This window comes from Sus scrofa, chromosome 10 (assembly GCF_054392235.1).
Source record: "Sus scrofa isolate SSC_HxYL_T2T_F1_AM1 chromosome 10, Sscrofa_HxYL_maternal_Yorkshire_Landrace_v2.0, whole genome shotgun sequence".
Classification (NCBI taxonomy): Eukaryota; Metazoa; Chordata; class Mammalia; order Artiodactyla; family Suidae; genus Sus; species Sus scrofa.
Genome location: NC_139392.1, coordinates 95,359,994 through 95,375,283, shown reverse-complemented (window position 1 = coordinate 95,375,283; position 15,290 = coordinate 95,359,994). Strand labels below are relative to the sequence as shown.

Below are 15,290 nucleotides of genomic sequence, written 5' to 3'. Positions count from 1 at the left end.
TGAAGCCAGGGCAGTGAGGCAAGAAACGGAAACCACATGTGCCCAGACCAGGTGCAGGAAGGGAAGCTTTACATGAGCAGACAAGCTGAGCTTTACGTAGAAAATGGGCTCCAATTTTTGTAAAAAACAAGAATTGTGAGTTTAAAAGGCTGCAAATACACAAGATCAATATTCAAAAGTAAATTATACTTCTATATACTACACCAACCTAGAAACTGAAATGAAATTTAAGAAAGTGTCCAAATATGAAACTTTTAGTTATAAATCTGCTAAGATATGAAAGACCTGTACACTGAAAACTGCAAACCATTTCCAAGAGAAAAGTTTTTAAGACTTATCTAAATAAAGAGAGATATTCCGTATACATGGACCAGAAAACTCAATACTGTTTAATACAATGTCTATACTCTCCAAACAAATTTAAAGATTCAGTGCAAGCCCAATAAAAACACCATTTGAAAAACCAGAATGTTGATTCTGAAACACGCGTGCAAGTGCAAAGCACTGGCAGAGCCAAAACACAGCTGGAGGTGCTTACTCTGAGACTTCCTATGAGGCCAATACTGTCTGGACAGGGCGGCGCTGGGGTCCACAGTCCCCAGTGAGAAACCCACACAGGAGGGAGCAATGATTCTGACCATGGCTCAAAGGGAGTTCGGTCACGGAGCCCCATCAACACTACAGCGCCTCCCCAGACACCGGGACTGGTCAGAAAGGCCCGGGAGGTGAGGAAGGCTCCAGCTGCCACCAGGACCTTCGCATGAACGGCTCTGCGTGTCACCGCCACGCGGGCGAGGAAAACGCCATCGAGACTGTGGCTGCGGTCACTTACATCTCAGCACTTCGACAATCAGGTCCATGTCGGTGCTGAGCTTCTTGATGTGGTCCAGGTTGGCCACCGTGGTGATTGGCACGTACTGATCACTGTCCATCTGCGATATAAGGTACATGTCACTAGCAAGGTTCTCCCTGCAGAAAGAAGACAATCTCTCTCAATGACTTCTCTCACAGGAGACCTCCCACGAGCTGCGAGTGTGGTGTGGTAACGCTTTCGACGGGGGGGAGTTCAAACCCCACCTGCTATGTGCTGGCTCTCTGACTTAAGGGAAATTTTTTTTAAGACATCTGAGGAGGCAGAGAGAGCAAAGGTACGCTGCACTTTATACAATCCAATTAACCACCAGGCAGATCTTCTGAAAAGTGTAATTATAGTTATCTTTGCTCTAAAGAGTGCTGGGGTGGCCTATTAAATCATCACAAACACGACTTTTTAAAATAAGGAAACGTGGCTGAGAGAGTGAGAAAGCAAGAAAAATGTGAAAAGGCCAAGAAAGGCCAGTGCCTGGTGTTGGGGTCCCTGCGGTTCAGGTTGGAACACTTGTCACAGGGGCTGGGACGCCGACTCTCGGCCTCCCAGCCCCTTCCAGCAGCCAGGACGAAAGGCAGTCAAAGCAACCAAGACGACGCCCGCAGACCGGCGGTCAGGCAGACCCCAGACCAGCCGTGCCAGCGACGATGGTGAACACGGAAGTGGACAATGTGCCCCCAAAATCTCAGCACCAGACACGGCAGAACTCTGGGTCGCCCGGGTCCCAGAAAGAAGGCTCCACCAAGCCCTGCCGTGGGGTGGAGGCAGTGCCGCCTGCTCCTCTCGGTGGCCCCGCAGGCGCCGGAGCACAGAACAGGCGCCGTCAGGGGGCGGCAGCACACGGTCTCCGGAAAGGTGGTCATCCAGCAGCGCAAAGGTCTCCTGGCTTGTGACACGCGGACTGGGAGCAGGCCCAGGGCGCGGCCCCTCGCCGCACCTGCTCGCAGCCCTCCTGTCCCTCAGGCGGCCTCGGCCAAGACACCTGTGTGAGGTCTTGGGGCAGCCCAGGGAAAGCCGGTAGGAACTCCCCACAGGGCCTGCTGCGGTCATACTCAGAAGTAACCGGAACTAAACGCCACCTTCTAGATCCAGTTCTGCCACGTGAACCTTAGATGTTCTACTCTAGTTTTTAATAGAAAAGGGAGTATGCAGGGGAAAAAACCACCCTAAATACACAAGTAAAACAATTTTCTACAACAGCGTTTGGCGTATTTTGAGAAGAGGAAATTTGTCCTCAGGCTCTAGCCTGCGAGGAGAGTGTGAGGCTGGCCAACTAGGGCACCCCGCAGAGGCTGGTTCTCTGGCAGGGGGACGGGGAGGCAGGGATCCAACCTTCCAAGAGCGCAAGAGCGGCAGAAGCGATCAGGACAGACCTGGGGACACATGGGGGGACCGCCAGAGGCCCCCCTCCTCCTGACGGTGTTCAGACGCGCCTTCGCGTAAAGCACCTGAGATCTTAGGCGCTAGAAAGCCAGGCCCCTCCTTACCTAGACAAGCAGAATTCCAATGTTTTCTTAAGAACTTCTCGAGGGTCTTCCTGGCCTTCCGGCTGGGATTCATTTCCTCCTACATACACAGAAGCAATGGAAAGGTGGCTTAAAATTTACCAAGCAGATGACTCTGGACAGCAATTCTAATGTTTTCAATACACACAGATCCATCTATATTACGGATAGCGAATATAAGAAACATGCCGTTTTAAAAGGAAATCTAGGTAAAAACAAAACAAACCCCCCCTCCCCCAAACAAAAACACAGTTTCAAATAAGTAACCTGAGGAGATTTATTAGCAAAGTTTAGCAAGTGCTTTTTAATCACAAAATAAGTAGGAACTTATTTAATGCTTTGTCTCAATTCAAAAAGGATTTTCAGGTACCTAGAAGCACACAGGTACTAAAGCAATAATAAAATACGAAGCAAAGAATCAAAATATGAATTTCTCAGGGAGCTCCCATTGTGGCTCAGTGGGTTAAGAATCTGACACTGTCTCCGGGAGAATGCAGGTTCGACCCCTGGCCTCGCGCAGTGGGTTAAGGTGTTGCCACAAGCTGCAGCACAGGTCACAGATGCAGCTGCAACTCTGATTAGATCCCTGGCCTGGGAACTTTTGTATGCCACAGGTGAGGCCATAAAAAAGATAGAAAAAAGAGCAAGAAATAAAAATAATAATTTTTTAAGAGTTCCTGCTGTGGCACCGTGGGTCAAGGATCTGGCCCGTCTCTGTGGAGGTGCCAGGTCAATCCCCAGCCCAGCGCAGCAGGTTAAGGATACAGCACTGCTGCAACTGTGGTATAAGCCCCAGCTCCAGCTTAGATTCAATCCCTGGCCCAGGAACTTCCACATGCTTCAGGTGTGGCTGAAAATGGGAAAAAAAGAAACTTTCACACACTTCTATATAAATTTCCGTGGCATAATAACACATGCCGCATTCTTTAACAAGAGACACTTAGATTCTAAAAGTCAAAGACCATCAAAAAACAAAGACAAGGAGGGATCATTTCAACAAGCAAGGACAGAGAGCTTGCGTCTGTTTTATATAAAGATCTTGAACAAAACCTGCCCTCTACTAGCAAAAAACAAAACAAACAAAAACAAAACCAATGGACTTCATGAGACTGAAACTGGAAATGGCCCTTGAAAGCACAATCTCATTTCATTCCTTCATCCAGCAAGGCCCCTCCTGAGCATCCATTTGAGCTCACACTTAACAGGGGCACCACCTCCTTCGGGCACTCTGGTTATGCTGCTCTCAGGAGAGGTCAACGTAGGCGGTAAACACAAGGTCAGGGAGACTGAGACCGGAGAGGGCGGGGCGGGAGCGTGGGGAGGGAGCCCATCCAGACATCCCCGAGGCGTCAAGGGCGGTGCGGGGAACGGCGACAGGGAAGGGGCCGACTCAGCGGACCAAGAGTTCAGGGCAGGAGACTGGGATGCGGGGGTGTCAGGGTACCGACGTGCTCTTCCCACAGCTCCGGTCTTCTCGGTCAGGAAGACACAGGCCAGATGGGGGCGTTACCAAAACGACAGCCTGATGGCCCCGGCACCACCCGCCAAGGGGTCTGCACCCCGGGGATAAGCACGCGGACCCTGGGCCCAGCTCTGCACCCCCACCCCCATTCTGGCCCTTCAGCTATGATCTTGGAGCCCCTAGAAGCAAACCTGCCAGACTCAGTCATACTGTAGATGTGAACAGGCTCTGGAAGGGGGACTCCAGCCATCCCCCAGCCACGGACCACAAGCAGCTCTGGGGGTCCCTCTGGGAAAGGCCCCCGTCAGCGCTCCTGCAGACAGGCCAGCCAATACTGAAGCAGCCTCGGGACCTCCTCCCTCCAGGCTGCTGGTCCACGAGCAGTCCTGCCCACCCAGAGTCCCATCCGGAGACCAGAGCGCCCAGGAAGCAGGCATTAGTCGCCAGCAGCCGCCTGTGCCCTCCCGTGCAGGCCCAGCAGCCACCCCAGGACCGGCCCCAACCCACTGCCTGTGATTCCAGGAGCACCCCTATCAGCCCAGACCTACAGGAGAAGATCTATGTTCCTTCAAATGTACAGACATCAAAACAAGGCTACAAGAATCAGGCAAATATGATGCTGCCAAAGGAAAGAATAAGGCTCCAGGAAGCAATCCCAAAGAAATGGAGATTTACAAAGAGCCTGGCAAAGAATTCAGAATCATCACCTCAAAGAAACTCAATGAGGAGTTCCTGCAGTGGGGCGGTCGGTTAAGGATCTAGCATTGCCGCAGCTACAGTGCAAATCACAGCTGTGGCTCGGACATGGTCCCTGGCCTGGGAACTTCCATACGCCCAGTGCAGCCGAAAGGAAGCAAAAGTGTCGATCGATGGATGAATGGATCAAGAAGATGGGGTGTGTGGGTGTGTGTGTGTGTGTGTAGAGAATACTCTTCCACAAGAAAGAAGGGAATTCTGCCATCTGCAATGACATGGGTGACTGGAGGATATTATGTGAAGTTAAGTCAGACAGAACAAAAAATCCCCACACGCTGTCGCTTATACGTAGAACTGAAAAAAAAAACCCTGAGGAGTTCCCGTCGTGGCCCAGCAGAAACGAATCTGACTAGCGTCCATAAGGATTCAGGTTTGATCCCTGGCCTTGCTCAGTGGGTTAAGGATCCGGCGTTGCTGTGGCTGTGGTGTAGGCCAGTGGCTATAGCTCTGATTTGATCCCTAGCCTGGGAACCTCCACACGCCGCAGGTGTAGCCCTAAAAAGACTGACTCACTCACTTAATAAAAAGCCAAAAGCAATTCAAATGTGAGATAATATTTTTAAAAAGATAATAATAAAAAAAAATAACTGAACACACAGAACCAGAGGGCAGAACCATGGCTGCCAGGGGCTCGAGGTGGGACGGTGGGAAGATGCTGGTCCCAGGGCACAAACATCCACCGAGGAGGGGAGCAGGCTCTGGGGACCCGCACAGCTTGCTGCCTACATTCTACACACCACTGCACACCTGAGATCTGCCAGACGGCAGGTCTGAAGTGTTCTCAGCACACAAACGGGGCTGCGCGAGGGAGTGGGTATCACACACCGCGTGGCAGGGACCTTAGGGCGAACTGCATTACTTGGAGACCAAACCTCAGCAAAGCCAGAGAAAGCTGTAACCTCCCTCACCATCTTCCTTCCCAAGATCTGTCTTCTCCACTGTGTTTCTCCTTCTCTAACCTTACGTAACATGAACTTATTTATTGTGTGTGTTATTAATAGTCTGTCCCCGCCAGTGGGTTGGAAGCTCCAGCAGGGCAGGGGCTTTCATCATTTATACTCACTGATGTGTCCCGAGTCCATGCGGCACACGACAGGTTTTGAATAAATATTTTTTGATTAAAAAAAAAAAAAGGAGAAGAAGTGAAACAAGTTTTCCAGCACATCGGTTTCTAAGAGCGAGAGACACACATGGACCTGGGCCTGGGGAAGCCAGAGGGTTCAAGGAACCAGAGAGTCACGGGAGAACCGGGGGAGGCGGCTGGGTCCCTGCAACGCACAAGGGGAAAGGCTCTGCCTCCCGCTCCACCAGCCGGCCAGCGGGACCTCACAGCCCCGAGCCCTGGCCACAGAGGCAGCAGGAGGAAGGGGCTGACCTCCGAGGTGGGCCATGATGGGCCCCAGGCTGAGCACAGCTCCTCTCACGAAAACAAACATGGAATAAGACCTGAAAGGATTGATCTGTGTCCAAGGAACTCCCTGCATCCTAGAACAATCATCAACGTTTTTCTAGAAACATAAAAGTAGTAAGCCCCCAACAAAGTCAAACCCAAGTCAACCAAACCTCACGGTGAGTGTGCAGAGGCGGGAAAAGAGGACTCACTGATAAGCAGCCCCCATCCAGCAGGAGAGCGGCTGCAACGGCCACCCCACCCCACCCTAACGGGAAACATGAAAAACATAAAAAGGCCCAAACAGAGAAGGAAAACTACAAGATCTGATATCAAAAATACGGTTGGTTGGAAATGACAACAGATTAGAAAGTAGAGACGACTAGTGGACTTGAAGAGAAGTTTGAAGAGAAACTTTCCAAAATGAAACCCGAGAAGTAAGATTACAAAAAAAGAGAGAAGATCACTTCAAGGGGCTTAACACAGGTATAATCGGAGCTCACACAGAAGAAGAGGTGGCGAGGGAGGAGGAAGAGCATTTGGAAAAATCACAGCCAAGAGTTTCTAAGTTTGATGAAAATATTTATAAATCACAGATCCAAGAAGCTCAATCAACACCAACCACAAGAAACACAAAGATTACCTTTGATACGTCATCATCAAAATCCTCAACAGCACTGTAATGAGAAAAGCTTAACAGAGCGGGAATCTAAAAAGCAGAACGAAGTTAAGGATGACAGTTCTTATCGGAAACAGTGCAAGTGAGAAGGCAGCGCCGCAGTGTCCTCAAGGACACGACGGGGGATCTGGATTTGCACTCAGAGATCAAGAGCCCGCCAACGCTGGCTCCATGGAGCAGGATGGAAGCCTGCTCTCTGGACAACACCGTTTTCCTATACAAAGAACCACAGCTGAGTCCAGGGCCAGAGCAGGGAGAATAAAAACAAAGTGACAACAACAAAACACCCTTCACGGAGGAAGTCTGTCTGTCAAATGCAGAAGCCAACTGGAAGAGCTTCCAACGGCCCCAGGTCGGGCACCAAGACCTGGATTCTAGCCCAAAGACACAATCAACACCCACGAGTCCACACCGATATAATCAGTGGTCAAAGAGATCAATAAACGTGGGCAAGAAGACAAATCCCAAGGCCCTCGAGTTCCTGTGTTTACACAGGTTCCCTGCCCTCCTGAAGGCAGGCGTCCTTCCCAAGAGCACAACATGCAAAGAGGGAGGAAACAGTGCAACTCAAAGCCAGGTGGTCAAGGGGAACACCAACAGTAACGATCACACCGACAGCGTGCACCCTTAATGTGACGGCAAGAAAACAGGCCCTTTCTAGGGCCGCCCTCCCGCAAGCCGGGAACACCAGCACCATGATGAGAACAGCAGGAGAGCACCCGACCCATGACCAACCAGCACGCCTCAAAGCCACCGAGGTCATCAAAACAAGTGAGGCCTGAGACGCTGCTGGAGCCGGACGGGGCCCAAGAAGACACAGCAACTGAAGACAAAGCGGTGTCCTAGGGCAGAGAAAGAACAGCAGGTCAAGGGTATCACTCGATTCCGGTTCAGTAACTGTGGCAAATGTGTCGCACGAACCCTTGAACTGAAGCTTCCCCATCTTCCTCTGAGTCCAAAGCTATTCTAAACCAACGAGCAAAGGTGAAAGGCTCAACCCTGACCGTCCCAATGACCACAGTCAACGTGAGTGTGTGAAACACCTGAATTAAAGGCATAGACCAAATACTAGCTTAAGAAGATGAATAAAACTGACAAACCTGGAGTTCCTGTTGTGGCACAGCAGAAACAAATCCGACTAGGAACCATGAGGTTGCGGGTTCGACACCTGGCCTCGCTCGGGGGTTAAGGATCCAGCGTTGCCATGAGCTGTGGTGTAGGGCACAGCCACAGCTTGGATCTGATGTTGCTGTGGCTGTGGCATAGGCCCAGAGCTGTAGCTCCGATTAGACCCCTAGCCTGGGAACCTCCGTATGCCCCCACGGGTGTGGCCCTAAAAAGACAAAAAAAAAAAAAAAAAAAAAAGAAAAGAAAAGAAAAAGAAAAAAAAATTGACAAACCTCCCCTAGGTCGATTAAGGGGAGGAAGGGAAAAGACACAAATTACCAAAAACAGGAACAGCGAGACTACAGACTCTACAGATATTAAAAGGATAAATAGAATATTATGACCAACTCCATCTAATAACTTTGACAACTGAGATGAAATGGAACATAAATATAGACATAAGTAACCAAAGCGCTCTCAAAAAAAATCAGGAGTTCCCACTGTGGTCTAGCAGAAATGAATCTAACAAGTATCCACAAGAATGTGGGTTTGATCCCTGGCCTTGCTCAATGGGTCAGCGATCCGGTGTTGCTGTGATCTGTGGTGTAGGTCGCAGACACAGCTTGGATCCCGCATTGCTCTGGCTGTGGTGTAGGCTGGCAGCTGCAGCCGATTCAGCCTCTAGCCTGGGAACTTCCATATGCCGAAGGTGCAGCCCTAAAAAGCAAAAAAAAAAAAAAAGAGAGAGAGAGAAAAGAAATCAATCTTAGTAGCCGTATTTAAAAAAAATCCCATGAAACTGTAGCTGAAAATGTTCCTACTAACAATACTCCAGGCCCGAGCTCAGATGGTTTCACTTCTCGTTTAAGAGAGAAATAACACTCTTCCCAAGAGTTTAGTAGGAAGGAGAACATCAAAAACTACAGCCCAAGGTTCCTCATGAACACAGGTGTACAAATTCTAAGCAAAATTATGGCCAGTCTGGGAGTTCCCATCATGGCTCAGTGGTTAACGAGCCCAATGAGCATCCACAAGGACACAGGTTTGATCCCTGGCCTCACTCAGTGGGTTAAGGATCCGGCGCTGCCATGAGCTGTGTGGTGTAGGTCCCAGACTTGGCTTGGATCCCACGTTGCTGTGTGCTATGGCGTAGGCCAGCAGCTACAGCTCCAATTCAACCCCTAGCCTGGGAACTTCCATGTGCCGTGGGTGCGGCCCTAAAAAAAAGACAAAAACACACAAACAAACAAAAAAACAAAGGCCAATCTGATCCAACAGTCCCCACAACATATCAGAAGCGTATTACATCCTGACCCAGTGAGGCTTACCCCAGGAATTTAAGGTTGGTTAAACATTTGAAAAATCAATCAGTATAATTCATTTTAACACTCTAAAAAAGAAAAATATATATATGATCGTCCCCACAGGTGGCGAAAAAGCACGACAAATTCCACTAACCATTTCTCATTAAACCGCTCAGCAAATCCTAACAGAATGGTCTCTGGTCACCCCGATAAAGGTCAGAGAGGCCAACGACCAGCACATTTCACTGCCTGCTCCAGGACAGCCTTTTCCTCCCCGGAGCTCAGTCAGGTGTTTGCCCTCTCAACATCTGGTCACCTTTATGACGAAGGATCTATCGATGCAACCAGTCACGATCAAGAAAGAAAAGGCACTCGACTGGACAGGAGACAAAACGGATTTCTTCGCAGATAACATGACAGCCTATGTGGAACACCCAGTGGAATCTACGAAATAGTTGCTGAAACTAGTAAGTGAGCCTATGTTTTCAGGGTATGACATTGGTTTACAAAAATTACTTGTATTTCAATTTCCTAGTAACAAACAGATGCAAATTAAAATTTTAAGAACCACTTATAACCCAAAAATATAAGATACTTAAGGATACACTGAACAAAAGATATGAAAGACCAATAGGCTGAAAACTGAAAATGATTGGAGTTTCCGTCCTGGCTCAGTGGTTAACAAATCCGACTAGGAACCATGGGGTTGCGGGTTCGATCCCTGGCCTTGCTCAGTGGGTTGGGGATCCGGCGCTGCCGTGGGCTGTGGTGTGGGTCACAGATGTGGCTCGGATCCCACGTTGCTATGGCTCTGGCATAGGCTGGTGGGAAAAAAAATTAGACTCCTAGCCTGGGAACCACCCCATGCCGTGGGTGTGGCCCTAGAAAAGACCAAAAAAAAAAAAAGAAAAAGAAAAAGAAAAAAAGACCAGAAAAACAAACAAAAAAACTGAAAAAGAATCAAGAAGAGATTAAAGAAGATCTGAACAAGTGGAGACACACGTGTTACTAACATCCAGTCAAGGCATCAATCTTCTCCCACGCACCTCCAGTCAATGAGATCCCCCAGATCTCAGCACTGGGCAGCCACTGACCAGCCCATTCTAATCTGCATGGAAATGGAAAGCAATTAGAAGAGCCAAATCACTCTGAAAAAGAACAAAATTGGGAGGCTAACTTTTTAAGAATTATTTATAGTAAAATTCAAAGCAGTGTGGTTTTGTTGTCAAAATAAACGGATGGAGGAGAGTCCAGAGACAAACCCACATACTTAGGGACAAATGACTGTGACAAAGGGACAAAGGCAGTGCAGCGGAGAAAGGAAAGTCTTTCTGACAAATAGCACTGGAACAGCTGCATATCTACATGTGAGAAAAAAAAGAACTCTGCTTTAAAATTAACTTAAAACAGACCACCTTAGACCTAAAAAATGTAAAATTTAAAACCACGCAACTTATGGTAGAAAACTTTTATAACCTCAGGTTAAATAAAAATTTCTTAGGTACAACACCGAAAGCAAGATTCGTGAAAGAAAAAAATAAATAAATTGGACAATAGGAAAAATTTTAAACTTTTGCTTTTCAAAAGATACTGTTAGAAAAGAAAAGTCACAGACTGGAAGAGTGTATTTGCAAATTACAGAGCTGGTAAAGACTTATGTCCAAAACATATAAAGAACTCTCAAGGATATGGAGTTCCCGTCGTGGCACAGTGGAAATGAATCCGACCAGGAACCATGAGGTTGTGGGTTCGATCCTTGGCCTCCCTCAGGGGCTTAAGGATCCGGCGTTGCCGTGGCTGTGGCGTAGGCCAGCGGCTGTAGCTCTGATTAGGCCCCTAGCCTGGGAACCTCTATATGCCGTGGGTGTGGCCCTAAAAAGACAAAAAATAAATAAATAAAATAAGGAACTCTCAAGGATAAAGCAGCCCAATAAGAAAATGGGCAAAAGACTTGAACAGACCCTTACCATGTGCACATGAAAAGCGTTCGACACCACTGGTCATTAGGGAAATACAACTTAGAACCACACCAGGAGTCCACGACCTCTCTGTCGGAACGGCTAACATTAGAAAGTCTGACCTCCTGAGCTGGTGAGGACATGGAGCAGCGGGGCCCGGCGCTGCCGGCGGGAACACAAAGGGAGTGGTGGCGGAGCACAGCCTCGGCTCGTCTTAAGGAGACGAAGCCACGGCCAGCAGGCGACCACCTGCTCCACCCCGGGTGTTCACCCAGGAGAAGTGAAAACACAGGGACATGCGCGCCTTTGTCTATGAGTGTGCACAGGAGCTCTAGTTCTAAGAGCCAAAACCTGGAGCCCATCCACATACTCATCAGCAGGTGAACAGGAAAACGAACCGCGGTAGCTGAGAGGCTGGAATACTCTCAGCAATAAAAAGGAAACGGCCCTTAAATGTGACATGAAGGTGTCTCAAAATCAGTAAGCCACGTAAAAACCTGACAAAAAGAGTACATACTGTAACATTTCATTTAAATAAAATTCTAGAAAACCCAAACTAACCTACAGGGACAAAAAGCAGATGAGGGGTTGCCTGGGGCTGGGAGCAGGCAGGAAGGGGGGCACAGGAAGCGCTCCGTGGTACAGGTGATGTTTGGGGGGTCTATGCACATCTGGTCAAATTCGGTCGAGAAATCAACGAGGAAGGGCAGAATCAACAAATCAATTCTACAATCACTGAAGGCTGTGCTTCAAGATAAGGACGAGGAAACTTACAGAAGGGCGAGGATAGGAGTTCCCATCGGTGCACTGGGTTCATGATCTGGCCTGTCTCTGTGGAGGGGCCGGTTTGACCCCCGGCCGGGCACAGTGGGTTAAGGATCTGACATTGCCAGGGTGGCTGTGGCTCGGAGCTGATTCCATATGCCATGGGTGCAGCCAAAAACAAAAACAAAAACAGGAAGGTTAGGATATACCAAATATGTGATGTTTACACCAACTCTGCTTCACCAACGCTCCATGCCTCCCCAAATGCAGAAAAGTGCCAGGGTCCAAGAAGAGAAGGGAAGCTGTGACACAGCAGCCCAGCAGCTGGACTGCACCACACTACACAGCAGCACGCAGAGGCCACGCCGAGGGCCCTGCAGGTCTGTGACCAAGCTCTGAAAAGGAGACCAGGCCACACTGCCATACGTTTTATCTTCAGCCACATTCCCATCTGCTCAGGAACAGGCACGTGGGAGGCAGAGAATTACATTTCAACGAGTTTGAGAGATTTCCCAAGCAACTACGAAGCGAGATGCGAGGAGCAACGGAGGCAGAGGGAGGGGGGAGGCGGGGGCTGGGAAGGGCCCAGGCGGGGCTCACCAAGGCCAGTGTCGGCCAGAGCAGCAGCAGTGCAGCCCCTTCCAGGAGGAATAAACACGGGCCCACGTGGAGCTCACCACGGACCTCTCGCATGTAGCACGTCTGCTGCTGAGACGAGGAGGACACGCTTTCTCAGGCCTGTAACATCCTCTAACCACGATGGTCTCCAGCCAGTCAAGTGGCGGCCTGAACCCCCTCCCTGTGCCTGCGCTCTGCTCTGCAGCTGGCAGCTCATCTGGGGCCATACACGCGACGGCTAAGGAGTGTAGCCTCCCCCCAGTTCTGCTGGGGCTTTAAAAACGGTCTGGTCTTTCAGACTAAGAGGCAGAGACAAAGCCAGAGGTGAGCAACTGCTGCCCTGTTATCCACAGGCATTTCTATGTTGGCCCACGTCCTAGACCCAACCCTCCCCCCAAATCTGCTCTCTGCTCGTTCTTTTCCTTCTTCTGAAAAGCTTTAAATATCCCTTTCACAAAGAACCAACTCGGAGTTCCCACTGTGGTGTCGTGGGTTAAGGATCTGGCATTGCTGCAGCTGTGGTGTAGGTCACAGCCAAGCTCGGATTTGATCCCTGGCCCAGGAACGTCCACATGTCGTGGCTAAAAAAGAAAGAGAACCAGCAACTTTGGGTCTGACTCTCGATTTCAACACTACTGCTCCCCTCTGCTCCTACAGTGACACTTCGCCCCAGGGTCGGCTTCTGCTTCTCCTGCTAAAACCGGACTTGCCTCTTTGGGGCAGCTTGAGCCTTACGTGCCCCATGAGGCATTCTGACTGGAACCCATCACCTCTGCATCAACACAAGGGTCAGTTTAAAGAAGAATCAAAGGTAGCGGTGAGACGCAGGTTGTTTAGGGGATGATTCAACAGGCTGAACTGACAAAGCACATAAACCTCTGAACAGGGTGGGGGTGGCCATGATTAGCACATGCGCGCACAGAAGGAACGGACCACACGCTGCCCGGGGCTCTGGATGGCTTGCTGGGGCCACCCCTGCTGGCCCTGGTGCTGCTCACCACTAGGTTGGAGGAAGCACTTTACTGGGGGGCGGGGGGATGACGTGAACATTTAGAGGGCATGGAACCAGCTCAAACCCAACCTTGAGGGCTTCTCTCCAGCACCATAGGCCCTGCCCCACCCCAGCACTGTCTCACCTAACGTCATAGAGACAGGGGAAGGCAAATAAAATGAGAAGACAGAGGAATATGCTTCAAATGAAAGAAAAAGAAAAAACCCTGGAGTTCCCATCGTGGCGCAGTGGTTGATGAATCCGACTAGGAACCATGAGGTTGCAGGTTCGATCCCTGGCCTTGCTCAGTGGGTTCAGGATCCGGCGTTGCCGTGAGCTGTGGTGTAGGTCACAGACGCGGCTCGGATCCCGCATTGCTGTGGCTCTGGCGTAGGCAGGTGGCTACAGCTCCGATTCGACCCCTAGCCTAGGAACCTCCATATGCTGCGGGAGCAGCCCTAGAAAAGGCAAAGACAAAAAAAAAAAAAAAAAAAAAGAAAGAAAGAAAGGAAAAAACCCTAAGGAAACAGAGATAAATAAGTTCCCAGATAAAGAATTCAAAACATTAGTTACATGAACGCATAGAGCTTGAGAAAAGAAAAGATGAACAAAGGAGTTCCCGCTGTGGCTCAACAGTCATGAGCCCAATTAGTATCCATGAGGATTCGGGGTCCATCCCTGGCCTCGCTCAGTGGGTTAAGGATCCGGTGTCCCCGCAAGCTGTGGCATTCGTCACAGATGCAGCCTGGATCCTGTGTTGCTGTGGCTGTGGTGGAGGCCTGCAGCCGCAGCTCCCATTCGACCCCTAGCCTGAGAATTTCCATATGCTGAACATGCAGCCATAAAATAAAAAAAAAGAGAGAGAGAGAGAGAGAGAGAGATGAACACAGTAAATTTTAATAAGAAAACAAAATAGAAAAAAGGAATGGGTGAGAGCTGAAGAGTACAGTAACTGGAACAGTGAGCACAGTGTGAGGAATGAAGTGCAGATGAGGTGACACAGAAAAACACGTAAGTGACCTGAGAGAGAGAATACTGGAAAGCACCCACCAAGAACAGCAAAGAGACAAACAAATTTTAAAAAACAAGGGAGTTCCCACCATGGCACAATGAGTTAAGAATCCAACTGCAGAGGCTCGGGTCACTGCAGAGATGTGGGTTCAACCCCCAGCCCAGCACAGTGGGTTAAAGGATCTGGTGTTGCCATAGCTGTGGCGTAGGTCACATCTGTGGCTCGGATTCAATCTCTGGCCTGAGAACTTCCATATGCTGTGGGTGCAGTCGTAATATTAAAAAAAAAAAAAAAGGAGGGTAGTTTAAGGAACCTCTGGGTCAAGTGCACCAACATTCATTACAGGGGCTCCAGAGGAGGACAGAGAGAGAAGCGGGTAGAGAAAGCATATCTGATGAAATTATGGCTGAAAGCTTCCAAAGCTGAAGTAAGAAGCAGACATCAGGTCAGGAAGCACAAGGGGTCCCAAACAAGATGAACCCAAAGAGACCCCCACCAAGACGTATCGTAAGTAAAACGGGAGAAGTCAAAGAGGGGATTCTAGGAGTCACACGCAAGGGATCCCCCGCAAGGCTACGAGCTGATGTTCCTGCAGAAACCCTGCAGGCCAGAAGGCAGTGACGTGATATGTTCAACGTGCCGGAAGGGAGAAACCTGCAACCCTGGACTCCCACCCAGCAGCGTTATCATTCAGAACTGAAGGAGAGAGAAAGAACTTCTCAGACAAGCAAAACCTAAAAGAACTCAGCGATACCAAACCCACACTAAGCAAAGTGTTAAAGGGTCTTCTCAAAGCGGGAAGGAAGAATCCCGTAGGACAGACAGACTTCCAGCAAGGGTTGCGGATTACTTCAATAAGTCAGTATGTAGACTAA

General features: G+C 49.5%; 1 protein-coding gene across 6 annotated transcripts in view; it reads right to left on the bottom strand.

Annotated features, from left to right (window-relative positions):
• LARP4B (La ribonucleoprotein 4B) overlaps positions 1–15,290 on the bottom strand; it is an 86,348-nt gene that overhangs the window by 20,876 nt on the left and 50,182 nt on the right. For 4 of the 6 annotated variants that reach the window (XM_084978790.1, NM_001435421.1, XM_084978789.1 and 1 more), the window contains 2 exons: positions 2,356–2,434; positions 833–969 (listed from right to left, as the gene is read on the bottom strand). In XM_084978790.1, the coding sequence (XP_084834916.1) occupies positions 833–969; positions 2,356–2,434 (216 nt within the window). The remainder of the gene's footprint in view (positions 1–832; positions 970–2,355; positions 2,435–15,290) is intronic. The other 2 variants (XR_014817108.1, XM_084978791.1) reach the window with 1 other exon arrangement.